The sequence below is a fragment of the Anser cygnoides genome, chromosome 1 (genome assembly GCF_040182565.1).
Source record: "Anser cygnoides isolate HZ-2024a breed goose chromosome 1, Taihu_goose_T2T_genome, whole genome shotgun sequence".
Taxonomy (NCBI): domain Eukaryota; kingdom Metazoa; phylum Chordata; class Aves; order Anseriformes; family Anatidae; genus Anser; species Anser cygnoides.
Window position 1 is genome coordinate 49,943,134 of NC_089873.1, and position 26,507 is coordinate 49,969,640.

At 34.4% G+C, this 26,507-nt stretch overlaps 2 protein-coding genes across 2 annotated transcripts in view; both read left to right on the top strand.

Annotated features, from left to right (window-relative positions):
* The window catches only part of LOC106036881 (keratocan), a 33,716-nt gene extending 17,187 nt beyond the window's left edge, over nt 1–16,529 (top strand). The window contains exons 4-5 of the mRNA XM_066979053.1: nt 9,161–10,053; nt 14,456–16,529. Of these exons, the coding sequence (XP_066835154.1) occupies nt 9,161–10,053; nt 14,456–14,628 (1,066 nt within the window). The 3' untranslated portion in view covers nt 14,629–16,529. The remainder of the gene's footprint in view (nt 1–9,160; nt 10,054–14,455) is intronic.
* Nucleotides 16,530–16,682: 153 nt separating this feature from the next.
* Nucleotides 16,683–26,507, top strand: part of EPYC (epiphycan) — a 48,217-nt gene continuing 38,392 nt past the window's right edge. The window contains exon 1 of the mRNA XM_066995179.1: nt 16,683–18,495. Coding sequence (XP_066851280.1) covers nt 18,461–18,495 — 35 coding nt within the window. The 5' untranslated portion in view covers nt 16,683–18,460. The remainder of the gene's footprint in view (nt 18,496–26,507) is intronic.

The following is a 26,507-nucleotide window of genomic DNA, read 5'->3' on the forward strand; positions in this document are numbered from 1 at the left end:
TATACAGGATCACAGAGTTTTTTATTCTCTCCAAGAAAACAAACATCAACAATGTTTTGAACAAGTGTCTAAATTCATCACTAAGAGAAGACTAATAATACTTTTAACTGTTAATGAAAAAAAAATAATCCCAAATGACTTAAAATGGTTTATGAATGCTGCCTGTGCCTCCTGTCAGATTTAGTCATAAGAGCTTAAGCAAACATAGATTATTCAGGTTATCATATAGGCCATGTTTTTATTGTTGCAGAAAACTACCTATTACAGAGTCTCAGCAATGGAAGTTGGAAAAAGCAAATATTTTTTCATACTCCGACTCTGTTAGTCTTTTTTGTTCCCAAAAGACAGGCACAATTTTTTATGAGAGAAAGCAGTAATGTCTAGAAAAACAATGAGAATGGCAGCATTTTTATTTTTTATTTTTTAACAGAAAACATAACCACCTCCTTAAAATGATATGACATTGGTTAACTTTAGGCTTCTATCAATCATTAGATGTGCAAAAACTCACATATCTCATATCTCTTGAGAATATCCCTTGAGGAGCTGCTTGCTAGCTGCATCTCTGGGCATAGTCTCATTGCCTGCAAGGTAGCGTAACTTTCCTCTAATAATATATTTTCTTAATAGATGGATGGGCTCCTTGCAGGGGTTGTTACACCAGCACTCATTAGAGAAAGACACTACTATACTACAATATTACTGACCTAGAGAGATTCTATTTCAGGAACTGCTAGTATGGAAGTTGCAGCTCCTTGTATCATTCCCACTGTAGCTCTAACAGTTCTTGTATCACTTAGTAGCACAGCCACAGAGATGACACAGTTATCAGGTAGCCTTTGGATATGCAAAGAAAATGGGCTGTTAGATTTAACTGTATGGACAGTTATGTTGTGCAAAATAACATTTTTGGTGTCTCCTAGCATGGGATAAATTGTGCAAGAGAACAGTGTTATCTGATCAGTCTGACTAGAGAATACATTCCAAAAAAAATATACAGACACTTTGGAATGTACTGAATAATATCTGTAAAAATATATTTCTATTGAAACATATGTAAGATTACAAACAGCAGCACTGGAAGTTTTTGTAAATTTCATACCCTGTAAAACAATTTATTAATAAGATTATGATATCTAGAAGATAAACAAGGCCAAGCAATGTCTTTCAAATTTATTTTTTTTCATGAACTTTCCAGTGCCTCGTCACATGAATCTGCTGTACATCTTACTTTATAGACTGGTTTCCAAACTGGATACAAAAATGTTTTGTGAACTTCACATTTAGTTTTCACCATGAGGACCATTTTACTGTCAAAGAAATAAACATCAAAACTAATAAGTCAAAAGAATGCCAAAATTATATGCAACTCTATATTGATTCTGAAAAGAAATTGTGATTTTGTGTATAAAAATAAGATTTTTTTTAAACGTAGGTTCCTAATTGTGGGAAAGAAAATTCATCCCCTGAAGGATTTTTCAGTCCCACTCTAGATTCAGGATGACAGGTATCTGAAACCATGGCATGAGATGTATATGCCTGTATAGTGCAGAAAGAAATTAGTCATTTAGCTCTGGGATTCATAGAAGCTATGTGATGAGTGGGAAATCAGCTAAGATAAAGAGTAGGCAATGATGGAACATGACCACGCTCCTTTATGTTCTCTGGAATGCTGCAGCATGCTTGGATAGTGATGGATGCATGAATTCTGCCATGGAGCTGGACTCTGCATCTTTCTTCAGAGAAAAAGATATTGTCAATTGGCACCAAAGTGCTTGTTGAGGAATTTCATCTACAGTATAAAGAGATAGTTTCAACATATTCAGTCTGAAAGGATGATTACCAACTGGAGTGTTCATGGTGAGTGAGACTCTAACTTCAAGTTAGGACTGTGGAAGATATCATGAATGCCTTTGGAAATGCCAGTACCGGAAAATTACAACCAACATAACAGTTAATTTCAGTATTTCCCAAAGAGTATCTACATTAAAAATTAGACCAAAGTATGTTACGATTAATGGAAAATAAAATACGTGCTGGATTTTCATATAGCTTATACCATTTGGATTTTCTTTTTAAATATTAAAAAATGACCTGATCCTTGAATTTCTCATCTGGCAAAATCAGTATAGTATAGTTTTATTACAAGAGGACTACTATATATATATATATATATATTTCATTAAGCTGTAGGATTGCTCTTTTTTTGAAACCCTTGTTATTCTTTTCAGAAGACAAATCTTTCTATAGATCTAAGCTTCTCAGAATTCATCACCCTCTTGTGGGAAGCTAAACGAAGAAGAATTCAAACAATTTGCACTTCTTAAACAATAGAATTAAATAAGAAAACAAAAGAAACACTACTACAAAGTAGCCTGTTTTCACTATCTTTATGATACCTTCAAATATTTAATCAATGATAGCTTACTTTTCAAAATTGGAGATATACAAAATAGTCATTGAGTGACTAATTGATATTTTATTTTACCATTAGTTTCCTAGATAATATTAATCATCTAAATAGTCACATGGAGGGCCAAGAACTCAGTGTATGTTTTTAATTGATAAATGTATAAATTGGGTACTTAATTTAAGATACACTTACCATATACAGTTGTACATCTAACATTTTAAAAATCAGGTCCCTGGTATTAATACAGGATAGATTTATTTCAGTATTGAAATTGAAGAAAACTTGAAAACAAATTAAGGTAAGAGATTAACAGCTACTTTTACTTGGTAGGTAATCTAAATCTAGCTAGCCAAGGTAAATATCAGATCTTGGCATTGTGTTGTGGAACTTTTGTTGTGTGACTGTGGTGAAGATCTCAAAATACAGAGGAAAAAGCAACAGACAGAAAAATCATTCCTTAATGAAGCATATTCAGGAGAGTTTAATATTTCCAGTAAAAGCTGAGCTTTTAGTTACTGTGTTCTGAATTTTGCTGCTCTGCAAGGATCTTCTTAAACTGAAATACTCATTTCATAAGGAAGTGAGGGTGTGCAGAAAGTAAACCATCAAAATATTTTTTCCAGACTTTTAGGATAAGACCAGATCTTCCTAAATCCCATATAAACCAGGAGTCAGGTGACATTTGCGTTTCACAAAATAAGCCAGCTCAACAGTTTTCCAGGATTCCCTCAACCAGTGCCTCCTATTTGAACCTGAGAGCTCACCAGGTAAACTCAGTATACTTTATCTGACCATACACGCACAGAATGCCTGTTTAAACAAGAGAGACATCTCCTAACTGAGAGGTATAGGCAGGTAGTTCTAGGTTCTATTTAGCCTTTGGAGTTTGATCCTACCTTCTCTGTAGCTAGGAAATGTAGGCACCAGTGCTCCAGCCTTCTCTTGAACCTCTGTACTGTTCAAGGAGGCTGTTCAAAGGACTGTTGCGGAGAGGAAAGCATGATCTCGATATTATTTTAAGAGAAGGAGAGGGGCAGAGTTCCTGCTCCTAAATCTGTTTTTGATGTATGTTTGGTGTTGGTTCATTTTTTGTTGTTGTTGTTGTTGTTGTTTTGTTGTTTTTGTTGTTTTCACCAGGAATGATATGAAGTAACGTGTCTATAGGAGCTGGGTCTGGCCTCTTGGGCTAACTGCATTGTCCTTTGAGCTAGACTGATGCCCTCACTCATCTTCTTTATTTTAGACTCCTTGGTCTTACCAACCTGACTGCATACCTTTTAAGATAAGTAGAAGCTATTATTAATTGGGGTATATCACGCAGGGTAATCAGGCTTTTGTCCTTGTGACTCTGAGTAGGGCCTGAAAATGAGAGCTTCTTACTCTATATTTCAAGCAACAATGCAAAAAGAGAAATATATCACCACTAGGTGCCAATCTGCAGAAGTGAAAGAGGCAGAGTGAACTCTGCATAAATATAAACACCTGGATTAAATAGATCACACGGCTGTCTGGAACTGCAGAGTATATGGTGAAAGGTGCCTAAACTGTGTACAGACATGTTTTCTGCAGATTTTGAATCATCACCATTTCTCCAGGCACCCTGAAGGGAGTTTAAGAGAATTGGGGGGGGGGGGGGGGGGGGGGTTGGCAAACTGAATTTCCTTTTAGGCAAGACACCTAACATTTTAGTAAAGTAGTACCCAAATTAGGCACACGGGATTGCATCCTTTGTTAAATGGAGCACTCCACAGGGCTGGTGAATTAGCTCTGCTTGCATTGTAGTCCTGGGTTTGCTGGTAATGAACTATACTCATGCTTGATGTTTAACAGACCTTGCTTCATACTAAATCTGAATCATATGGCAGCCATTATTGAAAGCAAGCAATGCATTTCTTCCCTGTCAGCAATGTTGATACTGAAACAGAGCAACTGCTCTTACAGCAGTCTCAGTTGTCCATATCTCTTGTTTGTGGGTCTTTATAGTCTTTGTCTTTTTAGCCATTCCAGTCTTTCTTAATCATATGGGCTATTCAATTCCCAAGCAAGTACACCACTCTGCTCAATGAGATTTTATTGCCCTCTGTGGTTATTGGTGTCCCTCAATCTCTGATTTTTTTCTGGCAGTGTCTGTTATGACATTGATTAGCAATGTGGACCACCAAGAGAAATATGGAGCAAAAATTCTGTAATAGTTTCAGACATTGTTCTTAAACTAGAATAATCTCAGCAGTATCTTCTTAAAAGACATCTAGGATCCACAGAATAGGTATTTGCAGGATTTTTATTTTTATTATTATTTTTTGTATTCATATTTGCACTTCCTTTTATTGTCATGCAATAACATTGCAAACACGGGGGGTTGGACCCGGTGATCTCTTGAGGTCCCTTCCAACCCCTACAATTCTGTGATTCTGAAATACAGTTTTAGAGATAGTTCATGATCTCAGGAACATTTTGTGTTTCTTTGATTGCTCAGCTTTACAACTTAAAAGTGACCATGTTAACACAAAACTCTCAGTCCGCTCTTACTGAAAATAAGGCTCTGGAAAGTGTCTCAGGTTGGATACTCACATTGAAAAGCCTCCCAAACCATTAGTCATTTTTGGAAATCTTGGCCATGGTCTTTTATTAGTCTGTAAAACTTTATCACCATATATTTCACCCTTTAAATAATAAAAATGATGGAGAACCATACAAAACAAATGCATGAAGGAGAATTTGTGGGTAATTTTAATGGTTTCATGGAAAGTAGACTTTTCTGCAACATCTGCTCGGGCACCCAAACAGTCACATGTTCCTGAAGAGCTCTTTCCAAAACTTTGGAGTGCATGTGAGAATACATATTGTAGCCATCACAGTCTCGATATATTCTTGAAAATATTCTTGATTTTGAGGACTTTTCTCTGTAGTTTTTTTTTTCCTACAGTTTGCATCAGAAAAAAAAAATACACCTTATAAAGAATCTCTTAGCAAATGCTTTTGTTCTTTTCTTCTCCTAGTGAAGAACTTCATCTTTAAAAGGGATGGCAACATGTTTGTTTGATAAGGATCAAATTTGTGGTCTCCAGATCCACAAAGGTCAAATTGTGACCTGCTTCTCCTTTGCTAAACAGTAGTTCACTCAAATAGTACCACCACCTGTCACAAGGTAAGCTAAAAGTCGTTACGTCCATGACTTCTGTGATAACATAATGAACATCTGTACATGATTAGCAGGTTAAAGGTTAAATTCAGACCCTCCTGAAGCATAAGATAAATTCTTTCTTTTTAAATGTGCAACATCTGGGAACTTGTATTTAAGTGTGTCACAGAAGATATCTGCCACCAGTACTCATTGTTTAAAACCTTTCAGTATAACATTTGTGAGGGTCTTGGCTTGTTCTTTAATGGTGAACAGATCTCAGAAAGTCCATATCTTCTCTATGCACCCCATGAAGATTTAGCACAAATACAAACCAGATTTGCATTGTACTGTCTGGCTTTGACAAGAATCATAGATACACTTTTCATGTTGAAGCCTCCTTAAATCATTTGTTACTGAACTCATGGCTATTGTAACATTTATACTGTAGCAGTTTCTGCTTTTCCCCACCTCTCTTCTGTGCAGTCTAGCTGACCAGCTTTCTTGTCATTAATATGCAGCACCATGACTGCTGCAGGAGGTCAAACGTAACATTTTAAGGCCTAGGTGTTTAAAATGGCACTCATAATGAACAATTGAATGTAGTACATATAATTTTTTGCTTATAGGTATTACATCTACTCAAAGCTAGAACTTTTATTTTGAGGTATAGGTGTAAATTTTTTTCATATAATTTAAGATTTTGAAATGTTCAGCATAGCACTCATGAAGGAATCAGTTTTATCCCTTACTTATAAGAAAGCCCTAATAATTTGTATGAGATGCTGGAGAGTCTGGAGTTCTAACAGGGTGAAACACATAAACACTTGTTTCATTTTTAAGCACATACTTAAAATATGTAAAAATAACAGGTAATGAGGATGTATTTTATTCCTATAAAAAAAAAACAAGGTAGTAAAAAAATTTACTCATGAACAAATATTTGTGTTTAACATTAACCTTACTGAAGTCACTGGAAACTGAGCACATACTTAAGGGTTGATTTCCATCTTTTTGTTTTGTTTTGGTTTTGCAAGATAACAGAAAACTGAGGATTAAAATGAAGACTAGATTACTAGATATTTCTTTCTGCTCTTAAACTTTTTTTTAGACATTCTTAGGAATCAAAGTATTAAACATTATGATATAAGTTGTTAGAGATTTTATTATTAAAATGAATTAGACTAAACTGTAATATATTATATAAATTTTATAACTAATATAAACATAAAAGTTATGAGGATATATTTTGTGTTTAGAGTATTTTCGTTAGCTTTTCCCTTAAAATACTTAGACTCTGTCTTTGAATGTCTAGTTTTCCTGATATTCATCTGTTACTTTAAGTTTGTACCGGAAAAGAAAACAAAGTACTTAACATCAGAAATATGTGTCTATGCTTTGGAAAGCAAGTTGGCTGGAAAGAGTTTACTTTAGATCAATGATAAAACAAGATAATTAATTGGTGCCTTGATAATTAAAACCAGAGATCACTGCAGGAGGCACTGGAGAGCATGAAGTCTTTGAAGAAATATATGCAAAAATATCTCAGGAAAAAAAAAAAAAGTATGTTTTAGTCCTTAGAGAAATGGAAGTAGATGTTATTAAAAAATTCTTAGTGAATGCTTTTGCTATCTTCTTCTCTTAATCAAGAATTATGTCTTTAAATGGCATGGCAGCATCTGTATTTGATCAAAATCAAATAAAAGATTTCCGTAGGAACAGATGGCACTGTTTTTAATTCATTGCAGCCAGTTCAGGTATCATGAGAATGAATTATGATGCAAGCAAGCTTTGCATGTAAAGTATCAATTGACAAAAATGTTGAATAAAGGTATATTTTGTGTTACCTGTTTCATCTAGACCAGTTCCTTTCATCTGCTAAACTATAAAAATCAAACTACTTCAGCTCTGCGGCTGTTTGATATTAAAACCAGTATTTCCTGTCTTTTCTTGCTTAGGTGCTGAGGTGCCTTAGTTATTTTAGGGGTTAAAAGCTGTAGTCACTGATGCGTATATATTAGGCTGTATTCACAGAACACGGCTTGTAGCCTGACTCAGGCTATTACAGTCTAACAACAGTGACCAATAGAAAGAAAAGAAGATCCAAGAAAGCTGAGGTAAGCCCAAATTCTGAAGCAATGTCAAATTAGAAACAATAGCTAATAAGGTATGTGTGGTAATGCAGCTGGGAATGCTAGCATGCATTTCAAGTTTTATATGCTATTAATTCTTAGAAGAACAGGAAGCAAACACAGTGGTTAGCAGCCAAAGGCTCTGTATTTAAACTTATTTCTAACTGGCTTCAGATAGCTCCAAGAACTTGACTAACAAGGTAAATTACTTTATATTCCTTTTTGAAAATGTTATTAAGGTTATGAATATTTAAACAGTGAGAAGGTACTATTTCACCGTGTAAATTAAATATGCTATTCTTCAAATACTTGGAAAATTTCCAGATAGCAGAATGTGGGACTGAAAGATCTGTAGGATACTGCACTTGTTACTAGTAATAACAAAAATGAAAACTATTAAATGACTACATATGGTACGCAGAGATTAACTGAGCTACTAACCTTACTGGTTCATTAACCATATGAGAGAATTCCCTCTGTATTTAAATATTATTTTTGCTAAAACTAATTTCTTTATTTTGACCAGAAATCTCAGCTCTTTCTTACCTCTTCATTGAAAAAAAAAAAAAAAAAAAAAAAGAATTTGTGAAGCTTTTGTAGCTTTTGTGCTGCACAGATATGTCCTGTTGGAGCAAATTATCATTGAAAATGTTGTTCATTGTTTAATAATAGAAGAGTATAAACAAAGCAAGTAATTAAGTAGGTAAAACTGATCCAAGAAGCATGAATGTATATGATATACTTTGTTTAGGACTTAATTTTTATGTAATTTAGATCAGGCATTTATTTTGGCTGTTTGCTTTAGAGAAAAAAATTAATAACTTTGGATTTGAAAGAGTGAGGGAAGGAGGGAGGGGAATGGATTACTCCATATTCCGTCCAAGCTCTTTAAGAACATGCCCAACAAACAGCTGTTAAAACACTCTTTGATCTTTCACTTTTCTGTGATGACAAAAGACCTGGAAAATCTGATCCAGATGCCATTATAATTTAGGACAGAGGAAAAACAGAAAAAGATTTTATAATTAGTTTTAAATGGAGTAACACTGACTGCAAAGGTATAAAGGTCACCATAGTATTGATAGCATTATTGAAAATAATACAGTTCCTTAACTAGCTTATGCAAAACAGCTCTGTATAAGAAAACTTAAATGAATTTATAAGAAGTAATGATTTATTGTCAGAGAAATTGTCCATGTTTTCAGATTCTTTGAAATGATATCTGAAAGAACATCTGTTAAATTGGTAGTCAATGTGAAAACTAAGTTGAATCAGGAAAATGTTTAACATTTAACACTAAAGTGTTTATACTTTGTATTACTGTTAAATTTGTCCTGAACATGCTATATTAATGCTATAGGTAACAGAATTTGGCTGTTCATAAAGGAAATATTATTTGCAATGTTAATTAATGTTAATTAACCAGTTTTGTTAATCTGGTATATTGTTAGAGGATTGTGTTAAGACAACTAATTTTTTTTCTCCCCTTCCAAGGCAAATGATGACTCTAAAAGCCTGTCCAAGCCTTTTGCTATTATTCTTAGCTCATTCTGTGTGGACTCGAACTGTGAGACAAGTTTATGATGACCTGGATCCTGAACATTGGTCTCACTACACTTTTGAGTGTCCACAAGAATGTTTTTGTCCTCCTAGTTTCCCCAATGCATTATACTGTGATAACAAAGGTCTTAAAGAAATACCTGCAATCCCAGCAAGAATCTGGTACCTCTATCTTCAGAACAACCTAATTGAAACAATTTCAGATAAACCTTTTGTGAATGCCACTCATCTGAGGTGGATAAATCTGAACAAGAATAAAATCACCAACAGTGGAATTGAGAGTGGTGTGCTGAGCAAGCTGAAAAGGCTGCTTTACTTGTTCCTTGAAGATAATGAACTGGAAGAGGTGCCTGCTCCATTACCAGTGGGCTTGGAACAGCTAAGGCTGGCTAGGAACAAAATCTCCAGAATCCCAGAAGGAGTCTTCAGCAACTTGGAAAACCTTACTATGTTAGATCTGCACCAGAACAATTTGTTGGACAGCGCTCTTCAAAGTGACACCTTCCAAGGACTCAATAGTCTTATGCAACTCAACATAGCAAAAAATTCACTCAAAAAGATGCCTTTAAGCATTCCAGCTAACACACTGCAGCTGTTTTTAGACAACAACTCCATTGAAGTGATACCAGAAAACTACTTCAGTGCAATACCCAAAGTGACTTTCCTTAGGCTGAACTACAATAAATTATCTGATGATGGTATTCCGCCAAATGGGTTTAATGTTTCATCTATTCTAGACTTACAGCTGTCTCATAACCAGCTCACTAAAATTCCACCTATCAATGCTCGTCTTGAGCACCTTCACCTTGATCACAACAGAATCAAAAGTAAGTGTGTATTGTCAATTAACAATAATTCTTTGAAAACGACTGTTTAACTTCAAAAATTACTCTTTGAAAGTAAAGAGTAAAAATGTGCCACTTGCTATAGGGAGATAAGCAAAAAACCTTCCATGGGCCAATTTTCAAGTCAGTTCTAAAATATGACAACCAAATATATTTATGTAAGTAATACCACATTTGATTTGTTAAGTCAGATATTGAAAATAAATAAATAAAATACAAGCAGATCAGAAGGTCAGAAATATAGGTGGCTTAAGGAAAATTTTTCCCTTCACATTTTGATATATACATACAGCTAACCATTCTGGGAGAAATTAAATTTTCCCACAGATAGGATAGGAATAAACTAGCAAGAAACAACAACATGGAACAACAATAAAAGCAGCATGTTAGGATATTCACAACTGCATGACTGCTAGTTTTCTGAAGCTCATGAGCACCTTAGAAACTTCACTAAACTAACAGAATCAATGTTGGTTCAGCTGATTTGAACATCTCTCTTCTACCTAAGCTATCTAAAAAAAGGAGCCTAATGTGAGAGACTCAGAATAAAATATTATCTGCAGTCAAAACAGTCTTTTTTGAATAGAACTAATTACATTGTGGCTATTGAATATTTCAAGCTTGAATATCCTACCCATATTTTATTTTTTATGTAAAAAATGCTGGTATATATACTTAATCTTTCTTCCAAAAAATTCTTTTAACTAACTTTACAGAAACTTCATTCTACGAATGCTTATCTCCTCAAATGTCTTCTTTCTATAAATGACACAAGACTTTATTCTCAAAGCAATAGAAGCCTGTCATGTCATAACTTTTCTTCTAGCAATGCTTCTGACGTTCTTCCCGGTACAGGAAGAACATGGTATTTAGGTATATAGGGTAGAGAGAGCATCTGCTCACAAGTTCTGCAGATCCTTTAAGATCCAAGTTCTTAAATCATTTAGTTTACTAATCTTTGGTTGCCTTTTGCTAGACAGTACAGTAGGCTGTTTCATGCCAAAAGCCAAAATCAAAGTTATCACTTTTTAATTATCACTGCACAGAATATATTCACCTCTCCAAATTTTTCATCTTGTTACACTGATTTAATTGAATAAATGGTTCCTTACTTCTATGTTGTGTTACAATAGTTCACAAAGATACTAAAAATAACAATTTGGCTGCTCTATCAAAGAAAAATATACCAGAAGAAGATAACTATTAATAATTTAATTAATTGAATGCAGCAAATCAAATGTATGAAACCTCATAAAGACAAATCAATTTTGCACAACCCAAACGTATTTAACTGGCCTGCAAAACGCCTAACAGTTAATTAAAGTTAGGGCTCATGACATATGTAGTCACTGAACATGTTTCATTGCCCCTTGGCTACAAAGTGTTTTATTTTGTTTCACTGAAGGGCCTCAAGAGTAGACTTTATCTCCCGTCTCTTTAAATGAACACTAAATTAAAATCAATGGAATGTAACTTGCCAAGTTAAGATGTATTTTGTGTCTAGGTAACACAGACCCTTTGAACTGCTACCAAATTATTTTATTTTCTTTAATAAGATTAAAACTATGAGAAAACCAGGAAAAGTCACCCATCTAGTATCTAAAAACTCAAGTCTCATTTTCCAATGAGCCTAAGTCACGATAATTTTCCACAAGATTTACATTACTAAATGTCTTTACCACTTTTCAAAATGGGACATTCATTAACTGCTTAATCACTTTGAAAGGTTGCTCTCATTTTTACTACTTTTTTTCCAATAAGGATTTATTCTTAGTAGCTATGTATAAAATAGTCAAATAAACCTTTTTTTTTTTTTTTAAAAAAAAAAAAAAAGTCTTTGGGCCAAGAAACAATACTGGTCTATCAGAATCCATTATAGGATATTTGGAAGAAAATGGTAAAATGGTTCAAGTTCTAGATTCTGACTTATTGTCAGACCCCTGAGCTATAACTGCTACTGGCTTCTTTGCTGAAAGAACCCAGAAACATACAATTTGCGATGTTTATCCTTGGCTGCTGTAGTTAATGAATACATAAAAAGGAGAAAGGGAGTCCAACTATTTGAGTTAGACCACAATGGGTGCAGCTGTAGGTTACAATATTATACCAGAAACATCCTCCTGATCATATATGTCATAACAGATTCATCTTCTTTATAAACTCATTTTCTAAATGTTGAGAGGCTATGAGTTTTACTGAAAAACAAAATAAGATTTTTTCTGGTTCTTCAGCAGATACACAGTATTAGTCAGTAATGAGGAAGTTTTCTCCTATAGCAGCTCCAGAGCCTCATTTTTAAATATTATTCTACTTATCAATACTGTTGACCACATATGGATTCATGTTAGTTGAATAAATCATCCCAGGTTCTGGTATCTATTTTGAATTAGTCATACAGTCCTCCAACTTATAAAATGGAAAGAGATACACAATTCCAGAGGGAAATTCAATCCATTTTAGGGAGATCTGAATCACCTTTTGGACGTATCCATCTCTCTCCAAAGTTTATAAACAGAGTCAAATGATTTGCTTAGGCTGACACTATTGTTTGCATAGATCAGTTAGGTGGATGCAATCCATATAACTGGATTGCCCTGTCCCCCTTGCTTCTGCTGGCAAAATTCATCAATATACCCACGAACCCCAAGTCTGAAAGAGAACAGAGAGAGACTTTTACTCTTCTGATAATTTGGCAGGATTTGCTACTTACAGGAGGGAAACAGTAAAAGACCAAACCTCTTCATACCACACACCATCAAGAAATCACTTCACAGGTTGCTTGTTATTACATAATTTCTTCCTCACATTAAGGTTGGAGTAATTAACCCAGTGAAGACTATTATACTGAGATATTTTCTAGATCAGAGAACACAGAGGTTTAGAGTACATTTGAAACCATCTTGTCTCCTAAGGACAGCATTTTGACCTGAAAAGATATTTTCTGCTACATAATGTTGATTCATTTGTAAAACTTCCTAGATAATTTCCATAATGATACCTCAGTCTCAAGCTTCCTGCTTCATTTTCACATATGAAAAAAAGTTGTACCTTGTTTCTTCCAAGAATATCAAATGCCTTCCCAAAATATCAGATGAATTAATAAGATTTCACAACATAGGCAAAGAGGATTTGGTATAATGTTTCTGATAAAATGTTCAGTCCTTGCCTGAATAGATGTATTTATCCAGTTTCCATGACAAAGATAAAGTTTGTTTCCAAGATGTTGCAAACGTCTGGACAGTGTTATTCAGAAATATTATTTTTCTTTTGATAAAAAAAAATATTAAAATCATGTTTTATTTTAAATGAATTTTGGGGTTTGTAATCAGAAGATATGTGGATATTATTGGTAAATATAAAGGGAGAAAAATGGCAAAAAAGCTTTTCTTTTGCTATTTCTAGGCTACTCAGAGAAAAAAAAAAATCTGTTACATTCTCTATTCAAGTAGTTTTTGCAGGTGGTCTGGGGCCAACAAGATCTTCATGCAGTCAGACTAATCACTAAAGACTGTAATTTGGTCCAAGGAATTTGACATCTTTGATAAGTAAACACCACCAGTATTTTCTAGAATAAGGCTGAAATAGGTCAGTTGTGCTATTCAATAACTGAAGACAAGATGTGAAAAACATTTTTGTCAAGTGACAGTGCAGAAATAATTTAGGAGAGACAATGTAAAGAATCCAATCTATTTAACCCATATGAAAATAAGCAAATTCAAATTATTGTTTCATTATTATTTTTTTTCTGAATGTTAGCATATGTGTGATTCATAAAGAATTTTAAGCACTTTTTGGTTTTCAAATTAGGAAAAAGTATATTCCATTGCACAAGTTTTATTACTGCAATTAAAGAGAACTGTACTGAAGAATTTGAAAGAACAGGAAAATACAGATATTAAAAGTTTTAGACATTATATGAACAGGTCCTCTTATTCAATATTGTTATCATTTTGAACATGAGATTTTCAATGAAGTACATCTGCTAAAAATTGTGCACTATCATTGCAGTAAGATCTTCAAAATTCCTCAGCATTAGCCTTGTTTTGCTCCCTCTGAGGTCAAAGAGTTATGTCTCAATAAATACAGACAGTTGTCTAAGCTAGTTTCATCTCTGTCCAAGAAAAAAATTATGCATCTAGTACCTTTTAGTCATAATTACAGAACATTAAATATGCGATTCACTGTTCTAGATTACATTATTTAACGTTTTCTTACATTAACAATGAAGTAGTTAATTGTTAATTCTGTGTTTTTCCAACTCTGACAACAAGTGACTCCCATAAAAATACTGGTGCAAGGCTGTTATATTTGTCTTCTAAACACATTTTATCTTCATGAACCCTTCCCGTGGAAATTACCTAACATGTTTAATCTATATTTTCAGGTGTCAATGGTACTCAGATATGCCCAGTCTCAATTACTGTAGCAGAAGACTACGGTTTTTATGGTAACATACCTCGCCTCCGCTATCTACGCTTGGATGGAAATGAAATTCAGCCTCCAATTCCATTGGACATCATGATATGTTTCCGACTACTGCAGGCTGTTGTCATATAAACATATTGCAGTGTCAGTCTTGTGCTGTGAGAATTCTAAGATACAAGTTTTACTGGAATGGAACTTGTTCTAGCTCATAAATCAAGAAGTAACAGTTTTATTTTGACTTTAATTTGTCCTTTGCTTGCATCTTTTCTACAGCTGAAAAGATTGTTCTTCTTTTAGAAGAGATTTTGGATCTACATAAGACATGCTTAATACTTTACCTAAGAATTCCTAATGCAAATATGTTGAAAAACTTCTGTTGTAATATCCCAAATATTCCAAAGAGAATTCTTACCTACTCTATCTGTCTTGTCAAAACCTACAACATCTAACCTATTAACGTCATTGGTATAGACAAATTATATTTCCATGTAGTTGTTACCTAGTAACTAGCATAAAGAATGTGGATACATTTGGCTAAATATATGATAGAAAAAAATATGTTTTACATGAACACTAGTTATCAAAACTGTCAGTCTTTAAGATAGTCACTGTCTAACAAGGAACAGCCACTTACCATGTAAATAGTTCATAAATTATTGTCATCCCTTGAAGATGGGAAGACTGATATTGGTATTTTAAGACATGAAATGTGTGAGATTCAGGTCCCAAAGCAATATACCAAATATATATTTCTATATGACTTATTCAGTGTGTGATTTCAAAACTGAAATACACTTATCCAACTCAGATCCATGACAAGGGAATATGACATGAAATCTTACTCTATCAAAGTGACAATTTTCTGCTGTTTCATTCTTCAGTATTCCATTTCTAATGGTGACATCATTTCTTTCTTCAGTTTTAGGATTGTCATTGAGTATTTGGTTTTTATTTTGTTTCCATAGAGATAAAACCAAGAACAGTAATTATTACCTATCACAGAGTAGGTGCTTCACAGAAGTTAAAATGTCAAATTAATATAACAGTAATAAATATAAAATTAAGATATTAAGAGAAAACCTTCCCTTCCCCAACTACTCACAACTTATTTTCTGAACTAGCCAAATATTTGTATAGGAAGTGTATCAGTTTAAGCAAATACAACAAACTCAGAGCAGTATTTAATTATCATATATATGCACATAACAACACTGGATTTTAGAGAAGTCCAAGTATTTAGATCACAGGAAATTCACAACTCACTAACAAGAGAGATATAAGCAAACATCTTTGATTTTCTTTTTCTTCTCAGTTAGTTTTTTTTTTTTTTTCCTAAGATAGTATACTGGAATTTCAATACGTCTCAAATATTTGACTCAACTATTCACTGGGACAGTATGACATTTTTGTTATTTCTGATAGTCAACATAATAGACTATCCATCAGTCATATTATTTCAGTCTTCTTGTATTTGTAGATAGAAGCAATTATTTGCTCTTCAACATCTTGCATCTATTTATAACATTTCAGGACTGGCCTCTGTAACAGACATTTTAAACTATGCATGTGGTATACTTTTTCTTTGAAGATAAAACATTTTCTGAAAAGTAGGTCTTTAAAAGTGTTGAGAATTGCAACTTTCAGAGTTTTTTTTTCTTGTCTGTTTTATTTTTTTTTCCAAAGGCCTTTCAGAGGCCTCAGGCCTTATTCTCCTCCAGTGCACTTCTGTATATAATCCAGTATAGAAACCCAGCATAGAAATAACCCCTTTTTCAGAAATCCTATTGTGAAAACCCTTATTGTTGCAGTTCATTTTATGTGATTTCTGGGAAACTTTTGCCCTTTTAGCAAAATATTTTCTGTTCCTCTATGTTCAACCTATATGAAAAAATACAGAAGATTTAAAAAGTCTCTACAGTATATATGCATGTTTACCTATGTTCTTTAATTTAGTAATAACATAGTAATTTATTTTTTGAAAAAAGAAACAATTTTGTGTGACAGTGTTACTAATTAAATTATAACAACTATCATCTGCTTGTACTTGGAAATTAATTTCTACTTACAACAAAGAACAAATATACATATTACAGTGTGGATATTTACAGGTATATATGCACATTATTAGCAGTCCTTATGGACAATATTAAAAAGCATCCCAAAGTTCCAGCCAAAGATTATGACACTTTAGGCACTATTTGGTTTTAAAACCAACCAACAAACAAAAAAGACTAACCCTTCTCCAAAGAGATGTCAAGATTATCTATTAGATAGATAATTTAATCTATTAGAACTAAAAACATTCAGGGACAATGGAATGTGAAGGTACTGAGTTTTGTTGGTAGGGACATTATGTTTTCTATAATAAAATTGCTGTTAATGGTTGCTTTCCCTCAGCCGGTTGATATCAACAGATTTTTTTTCCAATTGATGATATGTGACTGTAAGGTGGATAGCCTTATGAATTCTTCAAAGGTCTTTGTCTTTAGAACAATCTTTGTACATATGCAGATTGATCCTAAGGACTTGTAATTGGCAAATCCCAGTTAATCTCAATGAAGACAAAAGTTCATGATACTTCCTTGGACAAATTTATTAGGTTGAAGAGCTGTTGTTACCAACTGCTTTATGTCTTACATCTTTGATACAACCAGCTGACTTCACATCTGGGAACTGTGTAACAAAAAGAAAACCCCAAGTATCCTCATTTAGGATAATTTGTCCCATCTTGACTGCACTGCAGAATGAAAAATATCTATAGAATTAAATAATTCCATGTAAAATGAAAAATAGCTTTGTTACTGCGCTGCTCTTCATAAGATAAATCAACCCTGGTTGGGGGTTGAGCAGTTTTATTGCATTCATAACTCTATTTGCAATGGTATTGATGTTCTAAATATTCGGGGAAAGTTGGTGAAATTCCCTCTCAGATTACAATAACAGGCCTAAATCACATCATTTTTGAATCACATGACTGTATTCATGCTCAAATCTTTCTGCTATCACAGATGAATCAAACAATATAAAGGAAACGGGGAACTAAATGATGTAGGCTTTCAGCCACACCTCATCTAATTCATCTGTCATGCCAGAAGACTATAAATGAAACTGTAAAACACACTGTCCTTTTCCCTATGAAGAGGATCTCTAAAACAATGTAAAAAGCATCATTGTGCTTGCAAGTCTGATGTTAATTCTTCCTAATCCTCTAACTCTTACCACTGATATTTTATGGTTCAGAAAAAAATGCAGCCTCTTCCACTGCAAGGAGGGAGGAGCAGACCACTCATCTATCCAGTATGAATCCACAACTGCCGTCATAAAGTTGACATTTGTTTCACTTAATTACCAGAGTGCATTACAAACTGATTTGAATGGATTATCATGTAAAGAAGCATCTATGTTTAGAAGAGGTGCGTAAAGTATAATAAGTCAAGTCACCTTAATAACACTGCAGCTATGGTCAATAGCTAACCAAGCCACAAATACCTAGTGCTTTGCCAGAAATGCATATTAGGTATGAGTTAATTTTGAAATGATGACAGTTAACACAGATGTGCTAACACCTCAGCTCAGGGTATGCATGGTTGCACTGTAAAGAAAAGCATAAAAGAAAAGTGAGAGGCTCAAGAAGTGAGAAGTACCCAGACATTTCTGACATATCTGCCAACTTGATTGAAGTTTGCATGATGAATTTATCAAAAGCCTGTATGTTTTTTTTAATGTAGCTGGCTCTGCGGAAATAAAAATCCTTTATAGATGCTGCCAGCATAGTTAAAAATAAATAAATAAATAAATAAATAAAACAGCTATGATTTGACCAGCTCCATAAACTTCTCTAGCATTTTCTGTTTCTTTCTCACTATTCCAAGCAGTTTGCTACTACTTTCTTCTTCGTCATTTTTAATGAAAAACACCACAACCACAATCATCTGAAGAGATCCCAGTGACCACAGAAGCTTGTATGAAGCTTGAAGGAAGAAATACAAGCAATAAGAGGTAAATTTTTTGAAGATGACTAGCAAGCTAATTTGCATGTTTGTGATTACAAATTCCAAGACATATCCAGTGTTACCCCTGCATTCAGGGTGCCTTGCTGCACCCAGATGGTTTCCAACTTTTGCCACATATACTTGCTCTCGTTTTTTCAGCCTAGAAGGTATATTTCCTAATATTGTACTGTAGTTAGTTACATTATCTGTCTGGAATTCTATTACTCTAACATATAAATTGCTATGTTGGGTGTTGAACTAATATCCCATTTCTGCAATGTGTGACAAAGAATCTTTGGCATTGTTGAAGTCAGTGAGTAAATATCTTCCTCTTCTCTGAAAGTCTCCTCCATAAGCTTTTTTTTTTTTTTTTTTTTTTTTTTGCGTTCCCCAGAATCACTTATGCTTTTAAACAGGAAGGGTAAGTCTACATGGCAACACACTGTGTGAGTAATGATACGCAGGAGCATTGGTAGCCATTTCAGGTCAAGCATCTGAAGCATTATAACCCCATCTGCATAATATTCTGCCTTAGCTAATTTACTTTCTTCCTTATTAGTACAGTTAGCATTACTATCCTAAGCAAGCATATTCTATGCTTGCTCTGTCAGTGCTAGTTCAAACAAATCTATACTGCAATGAATTTTAAGAGTTTATCAGTACAGTTGTTTCTCACATCCTTGCACTGTTGCCAATAGCATGGATATTCTTGCTGTTTTTGTCTTGCTTTCTGTAGCACATATATTTGACCAGCCCATCTGCCTCTTGATCAGCTAGATACAGTATTGTTTCCTCAGTGTTTTTTAGGTTAAACATGTTTATGCATGCTGCAGTAGTGGCTGTTCTGATTTTCCCTGGTTCCTGGCAGCTCAGTCACATCTGTTTTTCTCTAGGGGAAGCACTTTCTTGACTGCTGCTCATGTTCCACTGCAGAGCAGCATGCCCTACCGCTCACAGTACTCACACCTCCTCCTACACACGTGCACGGACCCAGGCTGATGCTGTCATGCAGAGAGAGTATATCTGGAAATGTCATTTCCAAGGCTCTTTTCCCCCCCAGTCTTTTTCTTTTATAGGAAAAATTGTGAAGAAACTGGAATCACATCTTCCACAAACAAATCTGTTCCTAATTAGGGACTGGGGCAATAAAAGTCATATGTGGAATCAGCAAAGCTCAGTGAAAACAGGCTTTTCCAATAAAGCATTTATTCATGAAAATGCTCTATCAGTTTTTCTGGATTGTTAGTGAATTCATAAAAAATACACAAATAGTTTCAACCACAAGGAAAAAATATAACAGTGCTCATGCTTCTCAATAATCCTCTACTGAGACACTAAAATAGCACGTTAGTGCCCTTCTCCAGGTAATGAAACCCTGGACTTTGTCTGAAATTCTACTCCTACTACTACTAGGAAGCTTATTCTCAAGAAGGTTGATCTCCTTGTGATTCTCTGCTTTGTTTCAGGACTTGAAATAATCCACTGAAACTCTACACTGGCAATGAGGATAGCCTTCATGGTATTATAGGATCTAGGTTCAAATCCAGGAACTGGAGTATAGATTTTTTTCTCTGAGGAGGCTGTTTTGATTACCAGACAGGAGGTTCACTATTTTGTGAATCTGAACATTTGCTTTTTTTAACAGCTGGAACTACACCAATGGAAAAGGAATGATAGCAACCCTTCTAGACACAGCCCAGCAGCATGAAAAGCAGGAGCTACTCTGCTCGAATACACCTAAAATTCCTTGTCTGAGAAAGGGGCCAGGCACAGGACCCCTACAGCCCCTGTCTCTGACTTATTGGCCAAAAGTAGAAGCTGTTGGTGAAGCTTTTATCTGAGAATGAAAGTGTTTTGGACCCTTTAAAAAGCTAGTAATTTTTGTATTTGATCTCATTTGATGCAAGTTCCTAAACACTGATTTTAAAGTACAACATAAAAACATGGTGCGAGGTTTATTTTTTAGTTCAACAAGGAAAAAAAAAAAAAGATGAAAAAGTTTAATTCTTAGTCAAATAAACATTTTTTATTGGTCTGACCATCAAACAAATCAAATGAAAGCAAAAAAAAATCTGTTCTCTAGACAGGATTTCTGTGCTTTCTTTTTTTCTTCCATAGTTATTTTTAACATTTTCTTTTTGTCTGAGATCCCATAAAAGACTTTTCAGGTGTTAAAGAACATTGAGAATGATTTCTAGCAGCAATATTATGCATGCTTCTTATTCTCCTCAAGGTGTTAATAAGAATCGTGCCCATATTTTCCTACTTCTGTGAGCTCTGCATACATATCCCCCTTTGTGTGCTGTTTCAACTTTCATTGATGTCAATGTTTGTGCAAGATGTCTGTGTTGGAAACTGAGTATTTCCAGGATTCAAGGTTGCCTGTGGTGCCTGTTTTTTCTGTATCTATATTTTGCTTCACTCTTCTGTTAAATACCCTCTCTTCCTTGCTGTGGACTGTCCATTATAAACATTACAAAGAATAATGTGAAGAGACCTTGTTTTCCTAACATTACCTTATACCTTTCTTACTCGAGCTGTCACAATGTTGTTGTACCCACAAGAAGGGCTTCTGTTCTTCAGGCATACAAGTTAGTTGCCCGCTACCTCCTCCAAGCAGATCTCCTTTACAATTTGTGCTCTTGTCATAGGTGATGGATAAGAATAATAACTGTCTTTAGCAGAGATCCTCCACCTACCTCCTGAAGCCTTGGTAGCCCCTTATTCCAAGTTTAATATTATCTCTATACTGGGATTTTTCTCAGTGCTGGTATTATGAAGGATGGAGCACAGTAAGTCCCCTTGCTACTGGGCTGTGTCTAACATGGGCAAGCTGGGCTCATGGAGGAATGTCAACCTGTTGGTCTTGTGTCTGAAGAGCCCAAGGTGACTAGCAGCTCAGGGTTATGAATAAGTTGAATCAAGTGGTAGAAATCAAGGCAAGAAATTAGTTTATTTAACAGAAGAAGTCTCTTTTATCACACTCAGAGCAGAAAATAATCTAGTGGAAGACAGATAGAGACAAAGATGTAATTGGGTCAAACTGTCAGGCTTACAAGTACATGTAATTACTTGTATAGGTGAAAAACAAGCAGACAACAATTAGCTCTGTCTAGCAGAGAAACAACAATGATGAAAATAATAATAAAAATAATAATTTATCTCAAGCTCTAGGAGCTTGGAGGATCCTAATACTAAAGTTAAAAAGCCAACCTGATACATTCTGCTTGGCACATTACACCTCTATAACTACTCTATCAAATAAAAAATAAATAGAAAAGAAATAGAAAAGAAAAGAAAAAAGAAAAAAGAAAAAAGAAAAAAGAAAAAAGAAAAAAGAAAAAAGAAAAAAGAAAAAAGAAAAAAGAAAAAAGAAAAAAGAAAAAAAAGAGAAAAAAGAAAAGAAAAGAGAAAAAAGAAAAGAAAAGAAAAAAAGAAAAGAAAAGAAAAGAAAAGAAAAGAAAAGAAAAGAAAAGAAAAGAAAAGAAAAGAAAAGAAAAGAAAAGAAAAAAAAGAAAAGAAAAGAAAAGAAAAGAAAAGAAAAGAAAAGAAAAAAAGAAAAGAAAAGAAAAGAAAAGAAAAGAAAAGAAAAGAAAAGAAAAGAAAAGAAAAGAAAAGAAAAGAAAAGAAAAGAAAAGAAAAGAAAAGAAAAGAAAAGAAAAGAAAAAAAGAAAAGAAAAGAAAAGAAAAGAAAAGAAAAGAAAAGAAAAGAAAAGAAAAGAAAAAAAGAAAAGAAAAGAAAAGAAAAGAAAAGAAAAGAAAAGAAAAGAAAAGAAAAGAAAAGAAAAGAAAAGAAAAGAAAAGAAAAGAAAAGAAAAGAAAAGAAAAGAAAAGAAAAGAAAAGAAAAGAAAAGAAAAGAAAAGCCTGGTATATGTATTGTGCTTTCTGTTAGCAGTTATACAGAGCTGTTCCTGGAAATACATTATCTTTTACAGTAGATCTTAATGTGTTAAGAAGAGGAAATTAGTAGACAACTCCACTACCTCATCTACATGAATATCAGCAAACAGTCACATTTAGGTGGAAGCTGTATACACTTTGGAGAGCAAATATACTTCTAAGGTAATTGCCTCACACTGTTTCATATTTCCTTCAAGGAGCTGCCCACACAGATTGAACCAGATTGTAGTTTAACCCAGTAAATCAAATCCTCTTGAGGTACACGTCACAATTCCCCATTCTTCCACAGTACTCAGCAAGTGTATCCAGATCCTTGAGCAAAAGCAATCCCACAGATTCCAAGACAGGAATAACCCAGTCTGTCTCTCCTAGCACGTTCTTTTTGTGCACTATGCAGGCTTACCACCTTTTACTGTATGTAGGGTTTTTGATTTGTTGGGACTAGCTCAAATGGCAGATTCCCTAGTGTTGACCAGGTGGTCTTTGCCAAATGTGTATCCCAATGCTGGAATGTCCCAGAACCCATTGCTCTCAGTGTAGTCTTTAACAGCTCATTGTATCGTTTGATTTTCATAGAGGCTGATGTATGATGAGGGATGTGATATACCCACTCTATGCTATGATCTTCGGTCCAAATGTCTATGAGGTTGTTTTGGAAATGAGTCCCCTTGCCTGACTTATTTCTTTATGGGGTGTCATGTCACTATAAGACTTGTTTTTCAAGAGCCAGATAGTGTTTGGGGTGGTGGCTTGGGACACAGGATATGTTTCCAGCCATCTGGCAGTTGTTTCCGCCATTGTAAGCACAAGGCACTCGCTTTGGCATGTTTGTGGGGATGTAATATAATCAATCTGCCAGGCCTCACCATATTGATATTTCAGCCATTCTCCTTCAAACCAGCAAGGTTTTAACTGCTTGTCTTGCTTGATTGCAACATGTTTCACAATCATGGATAACCTGTTCAATAGTGTCCATGGTCAAGCCCACCCCTCAATGATGCATCTATATGCCCATCTGTATATTGCATCTCTTCCTTGATGGCCTGAAGTGTCATGGGCCAGAGGTGAGTTTGTGGCATTTTTTTTTTCATACTGACCATTATGATCAGGTCTAAATAATCATCAATCAACTCTTCCAAGTCTACAGAAATTGTTTAAACATAACAGCTCAGACCCAGACCAGCAATTATAAGTCTCACTGAAAGCTCAAGTAAACACCCTTTGTTAATAAATAAATAAATAAATAAATAATAAGTAAAATAAAAAACTCTCTTCTTTGAAAGCTGTTACTGTTTTCAAGGGAAATATGTCAAATGCTCTTACAGTTTTACAGTTTTCATTATCTTTTTTCATCATTTCAGAAAGAATTTCCAAAATAGTTTTGGTTAATTCATGTGCCTTATTTAAAAGAAAATAAACTTTGAGCAAGTGTATCTTATCACTAACAAACAATTTGAAATGTTTTAGATGAATCTTGTCTGTGAATATGTTAGAAGCAACATTTCACATTCAATATTTTCATCCCATTAAAATGAAAACACATAAAATTTATGTCCCTGCTTTGTGTATGTGTAGAGAGACATATTTTAATTTTAAGATTGGTTTGAAATTCAACAAAATATATGATGAACTGGGAATCACCTGAGCTAGTGAACTCAGTCTATTTGCTTGCTGGGAATGGAAATTCCTAGCCTTTCAAGAGAGTAAGCCCTCTGAACAAAATCTCTTATAAGAAAACTTCTGTCTGTCCCCTTTCAGTGGTAAGAACAGAGCAAAGAGCTGCAGAATTGTTTTGAAAGCTGAAACCATTTTCAGAAATGAAAATAAGTTAAAGAGGAAATACAAAGTGACATATCACTTTCCCAAAAAGTTCATAAACTGACAGTAGAAATGTATGTGATGTTGCACGATGAAGCTCATTCAAATGAATTTCTATAGCATACATTTGCTCTACAGAATTCCTACACTGATTTTAGGAAAGTTCCCCAAAAAGAAAGTAAAGGTAACTCCGAATTTAGTATATTACAGAAATAAATTAAAGTACAGGAAGCCTTCCTCTGAAGTAAGAACTGAAACCAAGTATTTTAAGTGAGTTATTTTTGATGGCTTTATGGCAGAATATGACAAAAAGAAAATCTTTTGGTAGAAGAAAAAAATTGTAGTGGAAAAAAAGCTGTCTGTTTATGGATAATTCTTAGAGATCTCTAAAATCTGTGCAGTTACTTCAACCATAGTTGGTAGCAGTATAACTAGTACTCCCAGTTATATGAAAAGGCTTTTGTTATGGCCGACTGTATTTGTTATGTATGTAAGAATATAACCACAACTTGAAAGGAAAGGAAAAAAAAAAAAAGTCAAATACTAGATGAGAGTGGATGAGAGAAATGAAAAAGAAGACTACGGAAGGAAAAGAAGAGAGGGTGTTTGAGAGAAGGAGAGCAACAGAGTGAGAAGGAAAATAAGATTATTTGGAACAGAAAGAAGCTTGAGAGATGCCAACTTGGGCATCCACTTTGCATAAAAATAAAAATAAAAAAGGGGGAAGGAGGCACAAAGAGCTCAGATGCTTTCTGGAATGACAACCAAGAGCCTGGAAGCTTGGAAGCTTCTTCTCCACAAGGACTTCCGTAGTGGTTCTGTGGTCTCTCCTAAAACCTGAGATTCACAATGTCTCAGTGTAGTCTATCTTTACTTCTTTTAGGAATTGGCAAGAGAGCAATAGCTTTCCGTAACAGTGTTTCATGCTTGCAATAATGTCTAAAGTTCTGTGACTAATATGTAATCCAACATTCGAGCCCTGTCCAAACACAAAGAAACTGTGCCGATTTGCAAATGGCACCCCTGAGCTTTCTTCAGATCATGCATTACTATATTCTGTGTATTGTTTCATGCTGATGTGGAATTGCCTTTTAGAATGAATTCCAGAAGGAATATGGTAATATGCCACAACTATGAATTTTGCTAAAGATTTGTTGGAAACCACAGGAGGAAGCAATGTCAGCTGGCAAATCAACTCTGCAGTGCTCTCAGGCTTAACCCTTATCCTGTAAACCATATGCTTCTCCATGTGCTTCATTTTATCAGCTTATGTTTCAGACACTGGCTGATACAAGATTCACGGTCTACTAATTTTCAGTGGCCCTCTAATGTTGTTTTTTATAGGAGTGCTTTGGCCCTTTAAATGCTTTCAGGTGCTGAATCAAGGCTCAGATGTACTACAAGCTCTAAAACAACATTTTGCTTCTTGCTGGTCTCTGCTTAACAACATGCAGTGGAAAACTCCTCATTTTTTTTCTAGGAATATCAAAAAAAAAAGTTTCATGTTGAAGGGGAAAAGTCAACGTTGGATGGCTACACAAAAAATGTCTAAAGAAGTTCTAGGTACAGTCGCAACATTAGTTAATGATAAAATTTGGGGCATCTCTACTCTTGTAAATGGTATAGCTTTGTAAATTTATCTTATTCATGAAAAGCAAATAATTGGGTAGTTAAGCTTGATTAATATGGATCAAATTCAAAATGAAATTTAGATTGCAGAATATCAGAAATCTCTCTCATAGATTTATTTATTTATTTATATATTTATTTTCACTAGAGGACTGGTTAGCTTTCCTGATAAACATTTTTCAGGCTTTATTTATTTATTTATTTCTTAACAGTCAATAAACATATGTTCTAACATCTTTTAGGGTTTCAGGAATCTAAAAGTGAATTGCTTGTTACATGGATAGATGGAGTTTGGTATCAAATAGATTTCAGTCAACAGATGTACAGTGAGAACAGCACTGCTGTGAAATGGCCAAAACAGCAATAGCAACAAAAGTCATCTGTTCTGTCACCCTGGACTATGAAGTCAGTGAAGGAGTCATTCCCAGACAGTGAGCATGACCTTATGGGCTCTTATTAAAGCATGAAGGGAAAATAAAGGGATAAAAGGAAAATCATGTGAATTTCCCTAGGTCCCTTTCTCCTTTAGCAATATCTACAACTTTACTGAATTTCAGTGTCAAACAGGAGTGAAAAATTGAGAGGAATGGACTCGTCAGATCTCATATCAAACCTCTCTCTACCCACGGTATTACTTTTTGGCTCTGCCTTAATGCAACAGCATTTTTATT